Source organism: Phoca vitulina, unplaced genomic scaffold (assembly GCF_004348235.1).
Source record: "Phoca vitulina isolate PV1807 unplaced genomic scaffold, GSC_HSeal_1.0 scaffold2, whole genome shotgun sequence".
In the NCBI taxonomy this organism is placed as follows: Eukaryota; Metazoa; Chordata; class Mammalia; order Carnivora; family Phocidae; genus Phoca; species Phoca vitulina.
The window spans coordinates 96382388-96404099 of NW_022589705.1; the positions used below are offsets into that span (position 1 = coordinate 96382388).

The 21712-nt window shown below is 45.5% G+C and overlaps 1 protein-coding gene across 13 annotated transcripts in view; it reads right to left on the reverse strand.

Moving 5' to 3' along the window:
* Positions 1 to 20263, reverse strand: part of CAMTA1 (calmodulin binding transcription activator 1) — an 842290-nt gene extending 822027 nt beyond the window's left edge. For all 13 annotated transcript variants that reach the window (XM_032394548.1, XM_032394539.1, XM_032394577.1 and 10 more), the window contains exon 1: positions 20153 to 20263. In XM_032394548.1, coding sequence (XP_032250439.1) covers positions 20153 to 20177 — 25 coding nt within the window. In that variant the 5' untranslated portion in view covers positions 20178 to 20263. The remainder of the gene's footprint in view (positions 1 to 20152) is intronic.
* Positions 20264 to 21712: the final 1449 nt, after the last annotated feature.

Here is a 21712-nt window from a genome sequence, read left to right on the forward strand (position 1 = left end):
ATGACCCCATCTCTTGATGTTAACATTTAACACTCACCTTTGTGTAACCCCTACCCTTGAGTGTGCAGTTGACCTAGTGACTTGCTCCCGCCCCACAGGTCATGGCACAGGTGACAAGATATCACGTCCGTGATCAGGTGATGCAAACTGTGCCCTCTGTCTTGCTAGCAGACTCTCTCCCTTGCTGGCTCTGAGAAGCAAGCTGCCATTGCTGGAGAGGGCCGTGTGGCCGGGAACGGAGGCCCTCAGTCTAACTGCCCACAGAGAAGTGAATCCTTCAAGCTGTGTGAACGTGGAATTCCAAACGTCCTTCCCCATTTGAGCCTTCAAATGAGACCACAGCTCTGGCCAAACATCTTGGCTGCAGGCTTGTGAGGCCCTGAAGCAGCAGACATAGCAGAGCCCTAACTGAACTTCTGACCCACTGGATCAGAAATAAGGGTGTCCTGTTCTATGCCACTACGTACGTGGCAACTGCTATAGCAGCAACAGATAACGTGTACATCCATGGTCCACCAGCTCCCAGGGACCTCTCTTCTCAGCTTAGACTTCATCTCTCATGTCACTCTCATGTTCACCAGCACTCCACATTTACCACCAAAACCCTTGAAGGGATTATCTGCCCCCCCACCACCTCTTTCTCATTCTTTCAACTCACTACCCAACTGACAAAATCAATACCTTTTTCTTGGTCTTCTTTCTGCCCAAACTCTCTACAGCATCACAACCAATAACCTCCTTCCAACCCTCTGCATTTATACTCTTCTTATTCTATTACCTCTGACCATTCGTTCTCAGTGCCCACTGGTCCTCTCCCCTCTGGTGACACATTTCTGTTCCTACATCCCTTCTTCTCCCATGACAATTTCACTCACTACTGTGTCTTCCAATTCTTTTGAACCGATTCATTCATTCTTTCAACCAAATGGCACTGCCCTGGGCAGAGAGATGTAACAATAAGCAAGACAAACTAGGTCTCTACTTTCATAAAGCTTATATGCTCTACCAGAGGCTGAGCCAGCTTAACTCTACTTGCCACTCCAGGTCTACTCACCTGCCCTGTGCCAAGGTGGCTGCTCAATCACCAGGGCCCCCTTGCCTTCTGAGAGTTCAATGAAGAAGAAAAAAAACACAGTGAAAGGAATGACTCCCTAATCTTTGACCCACATTTCAAATGTCACATTGTATAGGTATTGCATCTAAAAGATTACTGAGGGGCGCCTGGGTGGCTCAGTCGTTAAGCGTCTGCCTTCAGCTCAGGTCATGGTCCCAGGGTCCTGGGATCGAGCCCCGCCTCGGGCTCCCTGCTCAGCGGGAAGCCTGCTTCTCCCTCTCCCACTCACCCTGCTTATGTTCCCTCTCTCACTGTGTCTCTCTCTGTCAAATAAATAAAATCTTTAAAAAAAAATAAAATAAAATAAAAGATTACTGATACATTTGTCTCCAGTCTCCCAAAACACATCCTCCTGGACTGCCTATCTTGGTTAGTGACCTTCCCTAACCTCAGCTGTGGAGGCTCAAAAGCTAGGAGTCACTTTCAACTATTCTCATCTTTCAAGGCCCACAGGACTGTGTCTCTCACACACACAGACAACTCAGTCACACTCGCTCCTTTCTGCAACCCACTGCTACAGACACTCTTGCCAGAAGCTACTTTCTCCCAACACCAGCCCTTCCTCTTCATTCATTCACGTTCAACCAACAGACACTTACTAAGCCCATCCTAGGTGCCAGGTACTCAAGTCTCTGACTAAAGATGTACACCTAATGGAGGGAGAAAGAGAAATAAACAAGCAACTCCAGTACAAACTCAAATGTGCTTAAACGTGGAAAACCACAGATGCTGTGGATGCACAAAGGAAGGGCACACAATCCAATCTGAAAAGAGAGGGACGGTCAATGGGGCTTCCTGGACAAGTCTTGCTGAAGCTGAAACCCAGAGGATGAGGAAAGTCGGCAGAAGAGAGCACATGTTTGAATATGTGTGTGTGTGTTCTGGAGGAAGGTGCACCTTCTAAGTCAAGGCAGTGGCAATGTACAAGCGCCAAAACCAAGAGAAAACATGGTGCCCCCACCATTCAGAATCTACAAAAATGTCACATGGCTGGAGAGTGGAGAGGAAGCTGGAGAGGTAAGCAGGAGGCCCTTCTTAGCACCTTAAAGGAGAACTGACTTTATCCAGTCAATCCCACTCTTCTGCCAAAGGAGAAAAAAAAAAACTCTAAAAGCCCCTCCCAGAGCAGACAAAATAAAATCCAGACTCCTCTTTTCTGACTTTCCAAGCCCCTACAACCTGACCCCTTCCTACTTTTCCAGGCTCATCTACCCTACATGCACCCAGAATTCCAGCCACCCCCTGTACTCTCTTGGCTCTATGCCTTTGTTCCATTCCCTCTGCTTGGAATTTCTCCTCCAACTACCATGTTTGCCTGTCAGTGATGCCAGGTCAAATTCTACCTCCTTCCAGAAGTCTTCCCAGTTTCCCCCCCAGTGCCTGATGCATTCTTTATGACCTGCCTTGAATCAGTCACATCCATCAGACCGGAGGCTTCTGGAGTATGTATGAACTGAAGTGAATCCCAATTCCAAAGACTAGTAAAAATGTTCAGGAAAATGTTCATTTTACCAGTACTGCATTCCTAAGTAACCAACCATGGAAAATGACAAAAAAAATTATTATTTTTGGATTCTATAAATACAATCAATCAAAAGCCTAAATTTAAGTTTTCATGTAAGTATCTCTAAATAAAAAGTTATACACTGCCTCACAAGATTAGAAAACATTACATAAATAAGCTCAGAAAGGTTAAGTTACGTGTGCAAAGTCACAGGGCACTTAAGGGGCAGAGTCAAGTTTTCACATACTCTTTCTCAAAAGCTATAAAAAACCAGAATATAACCAGAGCATCCCCACACATCTCACTAACCAGCTCGCCGATTACCAGAAACTGATTTTCCTCATTCTTCCCTCAGTTAATTCCCATTCAGAGCTCAGCTCCAGAAGCCTCCCCCAGTCCCGAGGGTCAGCCAAATCCCTTTAGGACACACTCGCCTTCAGAGCCCAGAGCTCTTCACGGCATACAGCACCTTCACTGTCAGTTCCCAATCAGGTCCATGAGGACAGCAGCTGTGTCTGCCCTCTGCGCCTGGCACTTTATTATTACTTGTCGAGTAAATGAACGGACTTAGGAGTATTAACAATAACAGACGGTCACATGGCCCCCACAGGACTGCAAGACCCTAAACTATCTTCTTTTTTTTTTTTTTCTTTTTTTTTTTAAAGATTTTATTTATTTATTTGACAGAGAGAGAGATAGCGAGAGCAGGAACACAAGCAGGGGGAATGGGAGAGGGAGAAGCAGGCTTCTTGCAGAGCAGGGAGCCCGATGTGGGACTCGATCCCAGGACCCTGAGATCATGACCTGAGCCGAAGGCAGACGCTTAACGACTGAGCCACCCAGGCACCCCCCTAAACTATCTTCTGACACACCTGACAACAATGACAATTACATAAATTTTAATGTCACAATCTTATTGTAACATGTTCTAACTCTTGGGTAACTAAATATTCATATGTGGAATCTGTTAATTCTCTATTAATCATAATGAGTGTTAACCAGAATACCACATTTTTTTTCCGAAACATGCAAGGTATCAGCAAACTTTCACACCAAAAGAACACATACACAAGCCAAACTATAGGCTATACGAATAGCTAATTGCTCTCCTGGAACCTGAAAAGTCCAATTCCAGCCTAACAGTGAATTACAGTGTTTCCACCAAGGCAGCATACCATATTAATAAATTAAAACAATATTCTTTTTAAGGTAAGATGCTTGGCTGCTTGAGTTACCAGTAGTTCCCAAAGCAAACAGCAGATCCGGATTCATAAAAAGGATTTGAACTCCCCAAGTTGATCCACAGATTTAACATAATCCCTGTTGATATCAAAACTGCCTTTTTTGTAGAAACTGACAAGCCAATCCTAATATTCATATGGAAACTCAAGAGACCCAGAATAGCCAAAACAATCTTGAAAGAGAGAACAGGGTTGGAGGACAGACACTCCCCAATTTCAAAATATAACTACAAACTTAACTGTATCTTAACCAGTAATCGAGATAGTGGCCTAAGGATGGACATACATATCAATGGATCAGAATCGAGACTCCCAAATTAAATCCACACACTTATAGCAAATTGGTTTTTGACAAGAATGCCAAGAAACTTCAGTGGGGAAAGTATGGTCTTTTCAACAAATGGGGCTGGGACAACTGGAATGCACATGCAAAAGAATGAAGGTGGAAGCCTACCTAACCTCACAAAATTACAAAAATTAACTCAAAATGAATTAGAGACCTGAATGTAAGAGGTCAAACTATAAACCTCTTACAAGAAAACACAGGTATAAATCTTCATGACCTTGGGGCAGGCAATAGTCTCTTACTTAGGACATCAAAAGCCCAAGCAACAAAAGAAAAACCGCAGCAATTGAACTTGAGACTTAAAACTTTTGTGCTTCAAAGGACACTATCACAAAAGTGAAAGAACAATCCACAGAACAGGAGAAAATATCAGCACATCGCGTATCTGGTAAGGGACTGATATCCAGAATATACAAAGAACAGCTACAACCCAACAGCCAAACAACAAACAACTGAATTCATAAATGGACAGAGGACTTGAACAGACATGTCTCCAAAGCAGACATACGATGGCCGATGAACACACAAAAAGATGCTTAAGTCATAAGTCATTAGGGAAATGCAAATCAAAACCACGATAAGATAAAACTTCACATATACAAGAATGGCTATAATCAAAAAGATTATAGTATACAAGTGTTAGCGATGTGAAGAAATTGGAACCTTCAAACATTGCTGGCGGGAATGTAATATGGTACAGCCACTTTGGAAACTAGTCTGGCAGTTCCTGAAAAAGTTAAACACAGAGTTACCTCATGACCCAGCAATTCCACTCCTGGGTATATGCCCATGGAAACTGAAAACATATGTCCACACAAAAACTTGTACGCAAATGTTCATAGTGGAATTATTCACAATAGCCAAAAAGTAGAAATAACTCAAACACCCACCAACTGATGAATAAACAAAATGTCGTGTATCTGTACAGTCCCACAGTATTCCCCCCATAAAAGAAATGAAGTTCTCATATATACTACAACACAGACTTGAAACCACTAGGCTCTGGGAAAAAAGCCAGTAATTAAAGGCCATGCATTGTAGGATTCCATTTATATGAAATGTCCAAAAAAGGCACATCCATAAAGGCAGAGAGTAGATTAATGATGGCCTAGAACTGGGAGGAGGGAGAAATAGAGAGTGGCTACTAACGGGTAGAGGTTTCTTTGTAGAGTGGTGAAGACATTCTAGAATTAGATAGTGGTGATGGTTGCACAACTGCGTAAATATAATGAAAACCACTGAATTGTATATTTTAAAGGGTGAATTTTGAATTTTATCATATATGAATTACATCACAATAAAGTTGTTATCTAGAAAGGAATCAAATCCCTTTAACTACTAAAAACCACTTTGACGGTTATGTTTCTTTAAAACATTATATACTTCTGGGTGCCTGGGTGGCTCAGTCGGTTAAGAGTGGGACTCTTGATCTCAGCTCAGGTCTTGATCTCAGGGTCATGAGACAGCCTTGCGTTGGGCTCCAAGCAGGCCATGGAGCCTACTAAATCAATCAATCAATCAATCAATCAATCATTATATATGTTACTCTCTTGTTAAGTAGAACATACCAAGTATTGCTTTTCTCAATGTACTCAAGGGTCATTGCTATGAACCGTCAATCACTAAGCAGCTGCATCTGCAGAGCACTCAATGGCGTGCACTATTGGCCCTTTACAGCCTTCCACCTGCCACCATGAGAAATCAAGAAAAACCAGCTGTGAGAGGTCCGATGGATATACCAAGGAAAAGCCAAACAAGTGTGCATCCAGGTGGCCACACACACTTAAACAGAGGCTGTTTTCTGTTTTCTTCCCCCACACCACCCCTTCTGCAGGTAGCGTCTCCCTTTCTTACTAAGGATGCATGTTTCCAACCTGTCGAGTCTAGTGGTCCACAGCAAAGAGAACAGTGAGGAAGCCCACCCAGGTATCTGACCTGGGGAAAACCTCAGATGACACTGACATCCCCAAACTGCCTTATTCTACCTGAGAACCACACGGGGCAAAGACTGCACAGACCATCTCGTTCCAGTGCATCCTGCCTGCTTCACCAATGTTCAAAGCACAAGCCCTAGGACAGTTTCCACACTCGTGGCTGACTTATTCCCACACACCTAGGCTGGCTGGCTGAGGATTCTTGGCCTCCTACCTGTAGCTACAGTAAACATTTTCTCTTCAAAAAGTTTACTCCCAGTAACAACCAAACATAAGAAGTCCATTTTGGAAGTCAATATCCTTTCTTTTTACCCTAACGGAGACAGAGTTTGAGATGCCAGGATCCCATGCTACAGAACCCTTCTCACACAATTCCCTCTGCCCCCTCTAAGCGGTCAGCAGGGCCATGGACCCTAACCAACCCTCCTTCACAGTTGACTAGATCAGGACGAACACCTGGCCTATGGAAACAAAGCAACTGGCTAAGAGGAGTCAGTCCAATTCTCCATCTTGAGTATTCTAAATACAAACCTTCGGGACTGGAGCCCGATGATGGCAAGCACTGGGGCCAGAGTGAAGCCATGCAGGAGCCATGCCTGGGGCCGTGACAGGCTATGGTAGAGCAAGGAGGCCACCTGGAAGCAGAGAAATCTCATCTGCAAGGAGAAACACAGCAAACAGCAGAGCTGGGAGCTGTGGCATCCCAGAAGAGACCCCAGCTTAGCCCAAGGGGTCTCCAGAGGAAAAGCCTACTACGTCAGAGTCTCCAGGCACAGTTCCCAAACTGTCTAGCTGCACGTCAGCTTCTGTCCTGGGAGGCTGAGAGTGCTTCTAGCTCTTCTCATACAAAACCACCTTCACTGTCTCTGACTTGAATGGCCTGTGTTCCTTGCCATCAAAACTGCTCTAAAGTAGGGCCTGTTACCCTCCGTGACATCAAGTGTCCTAGCATCCACTTTCCTGTAGAGATGAACCTCAGGGCCTGATTGCCATCATTATTTAGCGTGTGTGTGTGTGTGTGTGTGTGTGTGTGTGTGTGTGTGTGTCAGAGAGAGAGATTTTGACACACTATTTAAGGCACAACGTCTCACCTTGGGATAACGAAAATATTGTCAAATATTTACTGTTAGGAACTCATAGCTACTTTTCTCATTAGGTTTTGAACCCATCTGGAGCATGTGTGTGTGTGTGTGTGTGTGTGTGTGTGTATGGTAAAATATACATAAAGTTTACCAATGAACCCTCTTTGAGTATACCATTTAGTGCATTAAGTACATTCACATTGCTGCACACTGTCACCACTCACCATTGTTTACTTTTAAAAGCATTCTAAAAATCATGACTTTTCCATTCTTACTAAACCAATGATTTCTGTTTATGCTCCTTCACCAAACGATAAGGGCAAAGAACCTCAGGGAGGTGGTGCTGAGGTAGGCTGGTGAAGCGGGTAGCCGAGAACATCACAACCGCTCGGAGCAGCACCAGAGCGGCTAAACCCAGACAGGGCCACAGAGGCTCGAGACTAAAAATCCCTGGAGAGGACAGATAACAGCTGTCAAGGATACTCAGCCAGTTAGAAAGGTTGCCACTATCACCAGATTTGCATCAGAAGACACCCAGACAGGCAGCAATGGGTCACATGTAGAATAATCAGATTCCGTGGAGAAAGACTGATATTCCCTGCCTCCCAGGATGCCTGGAATAAATCTCTGGGCCTTGAATTTGGCCAAGTAATCTATGATCAATTTCTGGAGGACACCTAGGAAGATAAACAAGTACTTCAAAAATGTTGAGTGCCCACTCACCACCCTCTGCTTGTTATAGCTTTCTTTTTAAGCACAATGGCCTCTATCGATAAAATTAAATAGGGAAGAAACTTCCATCAGAAGCTCTGTCAAGGCGGGGCGCCTGGGTGGCTCAGTTGGTTAAGCGACTGCCTTCGGCTCAGGTCATGATCCTGGAGTCCCGGGATCGAGTCCCACATCGGGCTCCCTGCTCGGCAGGGAGTCTGCTTCTCCCTCTGACCCTCCTCCCTCTCATGCTCTCTGTCTCTCATTCTCTCTCTCTCAAATAAATAAATAAAATCTTTAAAAAAAAAAAAAAAAAGAAGAAGCTCTGTCAAGGCAAATGATCCAACCAGTACATTTCCTAACCGCAGAGACAAGAAGGATAGGGCAGAGAATGTTGACAAGAACACCAGGAATTTTAACTTGCCTCTCAGTACCCTTAAATATGAAAAAAACTTCTGAAACCCAAATTATGCTCAAGGCCTCTCCAAATGCTAGGCCCGTAGCATACGGAAGGGTATGCCCAAGAGAAGATCCTAGTGATCGATTTTAGTGGACTCACCAAACTCCCCATTCCACGAGTTTCTGTTTGTTTTTTTTTTTTAGATTTTATTTATTTATTTATTTGAGAGAAAGGGAGAGAGCATGAGCAGTGGGAAGAAGCAGAGGGAGAGGGACAAGCAGACTCTGCAGTGAGCACAGAGCCTGACGCGGGGCTCAATCTCATGACCCCGAGATCATGACCTGAGCCAAAATCAAGAGTTGGATGCTCAACTGACTGGGCCACCCAGGCGCCCCTCCCTGAGTTTCTTAATAGAAAGAGTCATGTTTACTGAATTACTGGCAATCTATACATTTCATAAAAGTTTTATCAACCAACTCCAGAAAATGCAACTAAATGAATATAAATAAGACTACCTTAAACATAAAAAGTCTAAGGTTAGCAGACACCTCTTCATCTGTAATCGTATGATATGTAAGTCTATTTCTCCAAAATTGTGAACTCTCATCCACATTAGAATGAAGAGCTAAATGTGTCCTACGGAACAACCAAGCAGAATGAACATTTTTGTGCTGTGCATCCTTAACAATAACTTTTTACATTTTTTAAAGTAAACATTCATTGACAGGTGTTAGACCTAAAAAATCAAGCCCTCTGTGTATACCAGGAAGAAGGCCCTTCAGTGACTACAGCTCAAATTCCTCCTACATAGCTTGAGCCAACAATATTCATTCCTGACCTGGAGCAAGTACCTCAAAAAGAAGAGACACAGTTACACAGAACAGAACAGCTGCATACCAGCAAAGCAGCCATAAAGCAAATTCCATACATCCAACTTCACTGTCTACCATCCTAAGTTAGGACGGGAAGGAACTTTAGAGGTCATCACTAGGACAACACTTTACCCAACACGTGAATCATCTCAAAATTACTACCAACTAACTCAGTATCCAAGACTTCAAGTCTAGGGAAAGCAGGATGAGAAGCTGTAGAATCTGGTAAGAAGAGAAGGGAAGAGGCTTCTAGCACGTGGCCTACATAAAGGGCAGCAAGAACAGCAGAAAATACACCTCTAGCTGGGGTCCTTGGTCCTACTTGCCAGGTTCCTGGCAATGAAAGAGAAGAGCAAGAGCTGGGGGCCATGGTGGGCTTGTGCTAAAAGCCACGTGGGATACCTAAGCCTTTCTGACTAGAGAACTCACCTAGCACTATTTGGTTCAGGGCATGACCTGTGGTAATGCTGACAGCACAGCAAGTCTTCCCCATGTTCTGAAGTCTGATATTAAAACCCGTAACTTTTCATCAATCCTGCAGTAGAACATAGTGTTGAAAATTAGGGAATGTTTGCAGATATTCCTTTCTTCAATAGTATTTATAATTAGATTCCTTCATAGAAATGATGTTTAAATAATTTTAAAATGTCTTCGTTCTTAGGGAAAATTATAAACATTAAGTCATCTTCAAATGCTTATTCACATCTACTTGCTCTTATTTCTTTTCTTAGAGCACCTAAAGACAAAGCTCAATGAGAGACCATGCACCTCTATTCCCCATCAGCCAACTCAGTGCAACCTAAAGGAACACAAAGCCATCCAGGATGGGCGGAGACGGTATCTCTGAGTTGCCATGAGGTTTAAAAAGTCATCTCAGGAGCAACACTAGGTATCAATCAAAATGGCTGTAGTTCGAATCATTTACTCCAACCATAAATTGTAACTGAGCTAAAGTGATTTCTAAATATAACACACTTTATTTCCAAATGTTTTTTGGCAATTAAATATCTAGAAAGTCAACAAACCCCCGAGAAAGCAGAGAAAATGAACTTTGTGAAAGCTCACCATTCATCAACTACAGGAGGCTTGAAAGATGCCACACGCTGGAGGCTCAGCCTCAAACTCGGCCCTGCAGAGGAAAACTCCAAATAAGATTTCTTCAAGAACTGCTCTCACGCAGTACTAAATTACAAGCAGTGACCTCCCTGCAGTGACCTCCCTGCAGGAGAAATGGGAGTCCACAGCCAGAGGGAGAACCCTGGGGTGTGCTGCGCCACCCGGGGGGAGAGGAGACCTGCTCAGACACCCCAGCTAGCACACTAGTTACAGAAGAACAACTACAGACTGCTGAAAATCTAAGTCTCAAGCAACAGAGTTACTGAAAATATTTCAAGAACAACACAATGCTTCCCCCTCCAAAAAAAAACTCCAAATGCATTCCAAGAGCAATTTGAGTAGAACATAATTTAATGTCCAGGCCTCACCTCTCTGAAATAAAGCAGATCCTCCAATTTAGTCAAATTACAACCGAAATGCTACTTTATAACAAAGAAACTGCAGCAGAGTGCTCTGAACTTCATGGGAGAACAAAAATGTAGTGTCAATATGCTCACAACGCGGCCCAATCCACAAAATCATGAGGTAATTAAACTGACTGTTTTTAGGTTTCAATCTGTTTCGCCAGAAACCCTGTCCAAACTACACTGATGCAAATCAGCATGAGCAACTATAGCTCTATCAAAACAACCCCGGTATCTTATCTTTTGTTTTACCTTTTATCGCTGATTTATGGGCTAATAGTAAACTGATTTGTGCATGTGCCAGAAGTCAGTTCAGGAATACAAAATAAGAAAAGAGAGTTAGAAGAGCAAATTCATGAATGAAAATGCTGACGTCATAGTTCAGCTCCCAGCAGAGCTCAGGGGAGTCTGTGAAGAAACAGTGTACCTTTTGGGATGTTAAATCACCAGTCATTTAGGAAAGGAGATAAAATAGAAAAAGCCCTTGCTCAGGACAGGGAGGGTGAAAAACAGAGAGAAAGAGAAAAAGCTGTATTAACCTTTTCCATAGACCAAAAATCAAAAATGCACGATGTGTATGCCACAAACAAGCATAACTTCTAAACCATGGAACTGCTTCGTGATCTTCTTAAAAGTAGTATTTTGTAAAAATATGGTTAGCATGTCTCTAAATAAGTAGAATACAGTCCCACCCTCACCTTAAATCTTCCTCCATCACATTCAAAAAAAGAGCACATAATAATAGTTTTAGTTCTTCACTCAAAATTACCTGGCAATGCCACACCACACCTAATTTTAAGCAATTCTGAATATAATGGGGTGGGACTCAATGACCTCAGGCAAGCTACTCGAATTTTTATGGGCAGGGGAAAAAAAACATTTTTATCTAATGATGTAATATAAACTAATAAAAAAAGAGATTATAAAAATTTGATTTACTTAGAACTATTAAAAGCGGCTAGTGGTGTGGATTGTTCACATTTTTCATCTCTTGGCAGGGCTGAAAATACAACCAGTAATACAAACTTCTGTAAAGTTTAGACACGATTTCCTAAAATCCTTTTACTAAGGACACTTAAGTCACTGATTCCTAGATGCCTAACACTTCCCAGGAATCTTAGAAAATAAGCGACCCCCAGATCCTTGGTAACCTCTCCAAAGCACAACACTACAAGGACATCCTCTCTTCCTTACCATTTATATGGCTTAAAATAACCATTCACCCAAAATGGGATTTTTTATTTTAAATTTAAGCAATAAACAATTTTGCCAATAAACATTTTAAAAAGAAGATCTTATTAAGTTAAAATGCAAACATACCGGTTTTATCTGTAAATCTAAAATGTTAAAAGAGATCATCTCACATTTCCACCACAAATATCTTTGATAGAACATCACTACCCCCTTGTGGATTTGCAATAAAAAATCCTTATCTTTTATATTCACTTTTTAAATATTTCATTCTGAACTTCCATTAAAGTTTACATTTTCTTCACTAAGAAGGGTTATTTTATTCCAATTACTTTCTTAAAAAGAGAAAAAACACCTAACATTTTAAAATAATCAATTCCACCAGCTTCTTTATCTTCTAAGCATCTCCACGTTAGGGAATGTTCTTCAGACAATAGCTGTGTGTGTCAATTTCAACATGGTACCCACGCCAATATTCCATTTTTCCTTAGAATAACCAAATTTACACTTCCAATCATCACTTTAGATTATCTTCAATGATAAATGGGTAATTTCTTCACTAGTGCATCGTTTTTCTATTTGATAATTTCACACTTTATACCAATTTCTTTTTATCGCTTCCAAATGGTTTGATATCCAAGTACCCCAGAAAACCAATGGGGCACGTACATCCTCAGAAATAACTTTTCAGACAAGGATTAAAACACAAATCTAAGTTTCAAAAAGATTAATTCTTGATTGTATTACTGTACTTTTAGAAACGGCACTCTAAATCAACCCCAATGAAGGAAAAAGGAAGAAAAAAAAAAGGTAACACCTGTTTTTCAAAACTAGAAAGAAGGGCCTTGTGTTTCTGTGTTTTTAGCTGCAGAAGTACCTCCAGTTGTATCTGCGGATCATTCTAATAAAACACACAGATACATCTTGTTAAACGCATACTGTAAGAAAGATTAAATAAACTTAAACATCTGGTTTATCACATGTTACAGACAGACACCAGACTTCACTTAAAGTATAAATCATCCCCGCAATAATGTATCGGCTACAGACAGCAAGTCTGAGTCCTGACTAGTCCCAGTGCCATTACTGGGAGTTAGCTCCCCATTTGCTCACAGATGTGGAACACGGAAGAAGGAACACAGTAACTTACTATTATTATGAGAAGTAAACCCCAGTTTTCATTCCAATGGTAAGGTGAAAATAAGGGAGGAAAAACAATCCACTTTGCAAGTGTTAATTTTTAAGTAACTAAATACACAATCTTACCTCGTGCAACGTATAAGAAAAAACAAAAGACACAATGTGTGGTCTGCCTTAGATGAGTGAATGCTACGTGTTCTGAAGGCCTTCACAGGGCCGCCCCACTGAACACGGAATGCATCAGAAGTACCCACTAAGCAACACGTCCAAAGCCGGTGGCTCAACTGCACAGCAGGGGCAGTCACAGCTGGCCTTCACGGTTCGCTTTTTGGGGATGTTATGTTGTTTGGGGATCTTTTTTTTTTTTTTTTTGAGAGAAGGTAGCAGGAAGATATTTCAGATGACACTAGAAGTAAAATTAGTGGTGAGAGTAATGTCACTTAATTAGTCTCCAAGCAGTAACATGTTTAAAACCATTAAGAACTCAGATCCAAACATTTCTTTCAAGGCATGTCACTTTGTACACTTGGAACTACATGACCACACCGCAGAGAGCAGACTGAGGAACAGCCCCAGACCAGCAAATCTCCTTGCAGTCACTTTCTGGGAAGTCTCAGGCAGGGCTATGTTACATGACTTGAAAGGCCTGGCTAAATCTGAAAAAAAATAAAATAAAATGTGACTGCACTTTTTCCAAATGAGTAAAGGACTCGTGTATAAGAGAACATGCAACTCTATCAAGAATGAGCAAAATACTGGGGTGAATGTAGAACCATTTTAAAAATTCCTCTGGCCATTCCATCTTATGACATGTCCATCAGTCGAAAGTAAATAAACAATCCTCTAAAAAAAAAAGAGAGAGAGAGAGAGAAAAGGGAAGTAATATGGCTGACACCTGGCTTCTCTTTGCAATGGGGTACATAATATCTCTTTTTTAGTCCAGGGTAATGAGCTAAAAAATGCTCAGGAAGCATTACCAATCTTTACACAAGGAGGCCCATGACCTTCTACAAGCAATGGCGCTCAAAGCAGAAAGATGCAATACAACCTTAGAAATACACAGCCAGCATACTGATGGGGGGGAAAAAAAAAACCTTTTACTTTGTCCCTCCATATAAAAAACCAGGGACTGCTGTCTATTGTCAATATATACAGAGAAACACTGTCCTTACCAACAGATGACAAATATCTTTGGATGGAAGACCATCACATTTGACAGAATGGCAACACATCTTAATGACAGGACTGATGGGCACTACATCCAAGGATGGTGCAAAATACAGGGATTGGATAATGTCTGGTCAACCTCTATCCTGAACCTGATCAGATGTGCAAAACAAAAAAAAAAAAAAAAAAGGAGGAAGAACAAGAGAGAAAGACAGATTACACACTATAACATGGAAAAGAGAATGAATGACCATGCAACCCTATTCATGTTATGTGGACAAAGAAGTAGAGCACGAGAACACTTCCTACTCTCACCCTCAAACACACCAAAGACTATAGCTAGTATGACAGTAACATTAGAAGACCACCACCTCCCGTGAATGAAGGTCCCAAATGAAGTAACATACTTGTTGGCTCTGCCCAAAGAAATTTATGATTATCAAGCCAAAGAGACAGAAAGAAGCTGGCTAAATGCAGCAAAAACAAATTTCCAAAATCCTACATGAGGAGTCCCAGATGCCAGAAGGACACAGTGTTTCATCCTGGGATGCTATCCACTTACAAATACTACTGTCACCCCTGTCCTTGTGGCTTAAACCCCATTTCATCCCTCTATCCTTAGGGAGACAGAAGTCACACTGCCTCTTACTACAGGACGAAAGGAATGGTAAAGACAGAAAGTCTACAAATACAGTAGATCTGCAAATACTTTTTTATAATAATGACAAGAGCAATAAGAAAACTTCTTCATATGGAAAAGAAAGGGAGGTAGGACTTAGGTCATCTAGAACACCAAAAACAGGAAGAGTAAGTGATTCTAGAAGATACAGAACATTTTAGAAAATGATCTGTTATAATGGAAACACACATCACCTGTCACCACAAAAAATCTTCAGTCACATATTCACATGAATAAAGGACATGCCAAACCACATACTGTAACAACCCTAAACAAGAGTTCTTAAGCGTGAAATACTAGAAGAAATGGTTTCTACAGACATTGTGGAGGGGAAATCTGATTTAATACAGAATGAAAAGAAGTACATTTCAGGTTAATTTTTTATTACGATTGTCATCATTCTGTATACCAAAACTACACCCAAAAATAATCAGAGGCTATTTACTCCCCACCCCCAAAAAAAGACAAGACACAAATAAAAGTACTATTAAAGAAAGTATAAAGTATTAGAAATCACATAATAAACAAAAGCAGTAATAATTTATACCAGATATCTAGCCTAAGAATGGTCACCACAATTAGGCATAAATTTAGATATAACACTTCTTGGCAGTAAAAATGTAACAGCATCTCATACAGTTCTTACTATCTGAGGATATGAAACATACCAGTTCATCATAAGAGAAAATTATTTTTCTACCCCTCCTTCTATAAAGGATGCATTTGATTTTATGCTCTACACAATACCTAGTCTGTTCTATACGATACCTGGTATGTTGCTGTTCAGATGTTAAACAAGCATTCCAACCAACCACGTATCTAAGTGACCTAAAAGTTAAGCCTAGCCATTTAAAAAGAAGATTGACCTTACTTTTTTCTACATACACCCTACACACAGTCTGAGGGAAAGCTGTTAAATGCCTCTCACGCTGCCTTCCACCCTCTCCAACACCCCCAATCCTGCAGGGAGGGGGTAAGAGTTCAGTGGAATAGTACACCATTCAAGTATATTTTTGTAAGATTACAATCCAAACAATTAAAATTCAGAAAGGAATTCCTTAAAATAATAGATAAAAAGACAAGCACAAGATACATTGGGATGTCATTCATACTAAGAGATCTCTAGCAGTCACGTAACCACCACAGAACCATGCACATAATAAAAGCTCAGTGAATGTCTCCAGAATGAATGCGCCCAGTGATGGAATATGGATGCCAAAACAGCTTCTCTCCAAAAGGACAAATTCAAAGGTTCCGCAAAGGAGGCAACAGACACAACTATGAGGAGAAAGAAAGAGAACATGAGAATCACCTCCTATTGCTTTTTCCATAAGGAAAACGGGAAGAAGTACAACTGCACACGACAAGGTATTTCCCTGAACCTGGGGAAGTGGGAAATGCCCACAGCAATGAAGGAGTGGTTAAAAAAAAAAAGTTAAACCACAAGATGGGCTACCGCAAAAGCAGTCAGGAAAATTATAATCCCACCAGGCATATGGGCTACGTCCAGCATAAACAGAGAACTAAAATAATGCCACCTGACACTAAAGAACCGGCTACTTTAGAGGCAAAGCCTAAACACTAAAGAAATGGAAAAACACGGGTAAGCAGGATGTATAAATATGCCTCAAAGAACAAGCAAGAGCAATCCTACTCTTTTGGAAAGGAAAATCCAAACCAATCTGACCTTGAGTAGAGGTTGCTATGTACACATCAACACTCGGAATCCACTGAATGATGAGATAGAGAAACCCAACATTTAACAGCAGGGTAAGTCAAGTCTTCAAGAAAACAAGGGAAGAGATATCCCATGAGTCACCCAACCTTGTCCAAAAAGCTGGAGGTAAGGCCTGAGGGGGAGGAGAGAGTGACATTCTAACAAAAAGATGTAAGAAAGAAAAGTCCTTAAGAGAACCCATCTTGCAGGCCGAACGTCCAGAGAACCGTGCGCTGAAAGAGTAAGAGGGAAAACCTAATTTCCAATAATCAATGGGGTGAGGGACACAGAAAGCACAACCACATTAAACTCGAAGAAAAGAGCCCAACTTTACACACTAACCTCAAGTGTATTCCTCTAACCCTTACCATTTTCCTTCCATTGCCCATTGTACAGAGCACCCCGATTAGCAGAGGAGACCCGGAAAGGCAGGCGGTGGGAGGCAGGACAGGAAAGGATCCACCACTGGAAGTGAGATGAGAACGCTCACTCTCCTGCGAACACCCCAACATCTACAGCAGGTACTCAACTCTCCTTTTCCAAAAGTCATTAATACCACACCCTAAAAATACACAATTCCATCATGCTGGGTATAGATAGAGACAGAATAACAGCAGTATAAAAACTTAAAAAAAAAAAAAAAAAAGGAAGTTGAGGTTAAAAGTGCTACTTTGGGGCAGTGGGTTTTATGCCCCCAGATAACTCCTTATTACCTGAAGGGCAAGGTCTCGAAGTCAAAGCCTAATGCTGACCAATTCTCCAGACCCCCCTGCCTCCCTTACTCGGTACTCCAGGTGGAGAAGAGAGACTCCTTGCTCAAAAAATGCTTAATGGTCCAAATGCTCAGAGTCTGACAAAGCTCGTTGGGGAGGACGAGGCGCCACACTAAGCCGGTTGAAAAGTAAGACTCTGCTGAGCGTCTGCAGCCAGCGGCCACTCCAAGCTCGGGGAGGGGAGGGAGTGCGGGCCCAGAGGAGGCCCCATCATGGCCCTGCCCCAGGGCGGAATCTGCAAACTGTGATACTCAGGACAAACCTGGACAACAGTCCCTCCCACCCTTTGATGAGTGTCACATCCCAAAGGTACCTTTTCCTAATGTATACAACCTCTCTCAATTATTTAAATGGCCAAAATAAAACAGCGACATATTTATGGCTGTTCATTCCTAGTTCTGTCACAGAAACACATATTCTCACCCCCTCCTATTGGTGCCCCAAATACATGAAACCTCTTTCCCATACCCAGCAGTAAAGAGATCAAGATGAGAACTTTTCACCCTACGAAGAATCAAGCAGAGAATACTGCCCCTGAATTCAGAAGGCCTAAGTTTTGGTGTGCATCGGCAACTCTACACTTCACATATTCGGGGACTTGGTGAACATTCAGGATGTCATTCTGCTTATTCAGTACAGAACAAATGACAAATGAAAGAGCGGTAAGAATTGGCCATTTATCAATGAGTTTTCTAATTCTTCTAAGCCTGAAAAGTTACCAACGACAGTAACATATATCCATACGTGTACACATCAAGGTCCTCACGTACACGCAGAATGCAGAGCTAGCCATGTAACCCTTCCAACTTACAGTGTATATGTGACAGATGTGACTTTGTCTTTTAATGCATACCTACATGTGTATATATACAAACAAATGCATGGCATCATGTTTTTCGCCAAAAGAGAACAAAAGCAACAAAAAAATAGAAAACATCCAAATTTCCCCTTCACCTGAAAGCTACAAGACCAAAAAAAAAAAAGTTCAGATCCATGAGAGACAACACGAGGCCAAAGGAAGGTTCTAGTACAACAAGAAGCACACTAGCAACCCCTTCCCGAATGGCACGTGGGCGACATGAGTGTCTACACTCCCTTTTCTAGATGGAAAGGCATATGGCTTCTTCTTACCCAGCCAACATGAATACAATTTAAGAAAATCAGAAAAAGTCAAGGTAACAGGCTCACTAAATATGGCTGACTGGGAAACAGAAGCCATAAGGAGGATATGGGTTCTCTTAAAAAAGAAATGGGAACTTTATTTCCAGGGAAGGTTCAAAAACTCTTGAATGTAGGATGTACAAAGTCAGGTTCTTACTGCACAGAAGACAGTGATGGGAACACCAAAAAACAAGGGCACAAGACCATGTTACTGGGGGGGTAGTGTCAACTGGTGAATGCTGCCCCTGCCTCAGAGGCAGGAGTGAAATGGAAGCAAAAACAGACCCTTGTTTTCCTCAGACACAGAGGAGTAATCACCGCAGCCCCCTCTCATTCAAGTACTAGGCACAACGGAAGCCCTGCCCTACATCTGATCGGGGGGCCCCCACCCTCACCCAGACAAGAAACTCTGAGGAGAGAGAACACGTTAGGGGGAGATAGCCAAATGGGGAAAGGAGCACTGGAATGTCCAGTTTCTCCCCTAAGAAAAAGAAGGCAACTCAAAGGGTATTCAGGAAATGAGCTCACCCTAACCCAGGAAAGTGTGCAGAGAGTATGCATAATCTGTAAGAAGTATCTGCTTTCCTATTTAGAAATGACTTCAGAGCTGCACAGGCCCCCACTACCCTCTGGGTGAAGGAAGAAGAACATGGGGAGCCCGAGTCCCCTTGTCCTGGCTAAAGGGTCAATAGATGGTGTGCAGAGGCCCCAAAAGATTCCACAGAAGATAAGAGGTTGAGACAGACCCCTCTGCCAAAGAAGGATCAGGGTCACAGAAGGTAAAGGGCAAGGGAGTATGGAGATCCTCACTTGCCATAGAAACGGAGACCCCACCCTCCTGGCTGCGAGGGGTGCAAGGGCAGGAGTAGGATGGGAACGACTGCTAGGGGCGGGGATGCTGCGCAGGCCCCCTTCCCAGGAAGGGAAGGGGGAGGGGTCACACGAGGCCCTTCTGCCCGGGGACGCTCAGCAGGAGGGGGTCCCCCTGGCGGGGAGAAGCACGGGGACCCCCGCCGGCTCTGGGAGGCGCCCACGGGGCTCCAGGGTGATGCTGGACGGAGTCCGCCTGGCCCTGCCGCCCGAGAGCCACCGGCGGCGGGGCTGAGCGCCGACCGTGCCCCCGACGGGGACCGGCCCGGGGCAGCGGGGCGCGGGGCCGGAGGGGGCCTGAGGCGGATAAACTTTCCGCCCCGCGGCCCCCACCGGGCCCGGCGCGGGGGACGGGGGCCGCGCCGCGGGCCCGGGAGCGGCGGGGATGCCCGGTCCGGGTGGGGGAGGCGCCGGCCCTCCCTCCGCCGGCTCCTCCTCCTCGCTGGGCCCGGCCCCCGCCCGCCGGCCCCCCGCCCCTCCGGCCCCAGCCCGCCCCCGGGTGGGGGTGTGCGGCGCCGCGCTCCGCCGCCCGGCGAGTCACCTCAGGACCCGGCCGCACTACGCCCCCCCCACCCGCCGCCCCCTCCTCGGCCCGGGGCGCCCGCCCGCCCGCCCGCCGCCGCCGCCGCGCCCCCGCGCTCCCGCCCGGCGCCGCCGATGCCCGGGATGTCCGGCGGGGCCGGGTCCCGCCGCCTGCCGCGCCGCCCCCGGCCCCTCACGCGCCGGCTCTTACCTTCCGGCTTGTTTTCGGCAGCCATTTCCCCTCCGCGCGCCACATCCTCCTCCTCCTCGCGACCGGGACCCCGAGCGCGCGCCTCGTACCGCCGCCGCCGCCGGCCCAGCCACCCCGCCGCCGCCGCGCACCCGCCCTGGCCCCGCCCCACGGCCCACGCACTGCGTCCGTTGGGCCGCGCGGCTGCCACTCATACTGCCCGCCACCAATCGCCCGGCACCAAGGGTCTCACTACTCTCCGGGAGGAGCGTCCTATCCGCCCGGCCCATTGGCTGGTCACCACCCAACGGAATGAAAGGATTGGTCAAGAATCAACGCCCCCTCCCCACCCACTCCCAGGAAAGCCCGCCTTCCAGACCTAAACAAAGCTTCCCAGTGGCCAGAGCCGGAAAGAACTGCCCAGTTAGGACCGAGCCGACACGGAATATTTCCTCGAGGCCGAGACGTGGCGCTTTGATTGGGCGTTACTACAGTGTTTCCCAGGCCGTCCAGACCAATCAAAGGGGGTTCCCGGAACTCGGGAGCGGCGAAGGGAAGCCCCGCCCCCGAGCGTGACCGTCAGGAGGAAGGCGCTCGCTCATTGGCGCGTTGGGGCTTTTCCCGCGTGCTCCCGGGGCTGAAGGACGTTCCCGGGGAAGCCGCTGCCGGCGCGTGGGGTCCCGGTGGCAGTGGAGGACGCGGCGGGATCTCCGGAGTCCCGCGGCCTGCCGCTGCCCGGCGATAGCGGGGCCCGGGGCTTCCGGGCAGAGGTCGGCCGGGCGCCGCGCTCGGAGCGGGCCGGCCCGGGAGTCCGGGCGTCGCTGCCGGCCGTGGGGGAGGGGTGCGTCTCCCCAGGCCCCGCCCCTTCCCCTCCCCCCGGCCCCGGCGCCCCGCCCCCCCGGGCGCCCGCGCCGCCGCGGCCCCTCGCGCGGGTGCCTGGTCCGCCCGTGCCCGCCGGTGCCCGCCTTCCGCTGCTCGCCTCCGGTGTGCTCCGTTGTCCCCCTTTCTAGCGGCTTAAAATACTGAAACTTTATTTTGGTCACGTTGGCCATGTGACCCACAGAGCCGATGACTCATAAGTGCCTGTCCCAGGATGAGGCCGCCGAAGGAAATCTTGGAGGAGCGCTGAACCGCGGCGCTCCCGCCCGGAGGGCGAGGCAGGCCAAGTTTCCTTCCCTCCCGGGCGCACGGTCGTGGCTCTTCCCGGCGAATCTTCCAGCGCCCGCCGCACTCGCGCTGTGCACGGGGTGGGAGGCCAGCCTGGAAGCAGGTCAGGAGTCTCCCGTGGGGGACGGACGCACCGCCGCGGCCGCTCTGGAAGTCCGAGTCCACCGGGAGGACCGGCGCTCACTGCACGGAGCAGCCCGGAGCCACGCGAGGTGGCCCGGAGGATGATGCCCCCTGCCCGAGAAAGTCAGCACTGGTGCACGTGGGCAGGTGATACCGGAAACAAAGGAGAGGGCAGAAACCTCCAACTTGGGGGGGGGGGGGAGAAAAGTTGAAGGAGAAGCAGAACTCCAACCCCTCTATGTGCATCTTGTATGGTTTGCAGTGGAACATTTCATTACTCAGATGTTACCT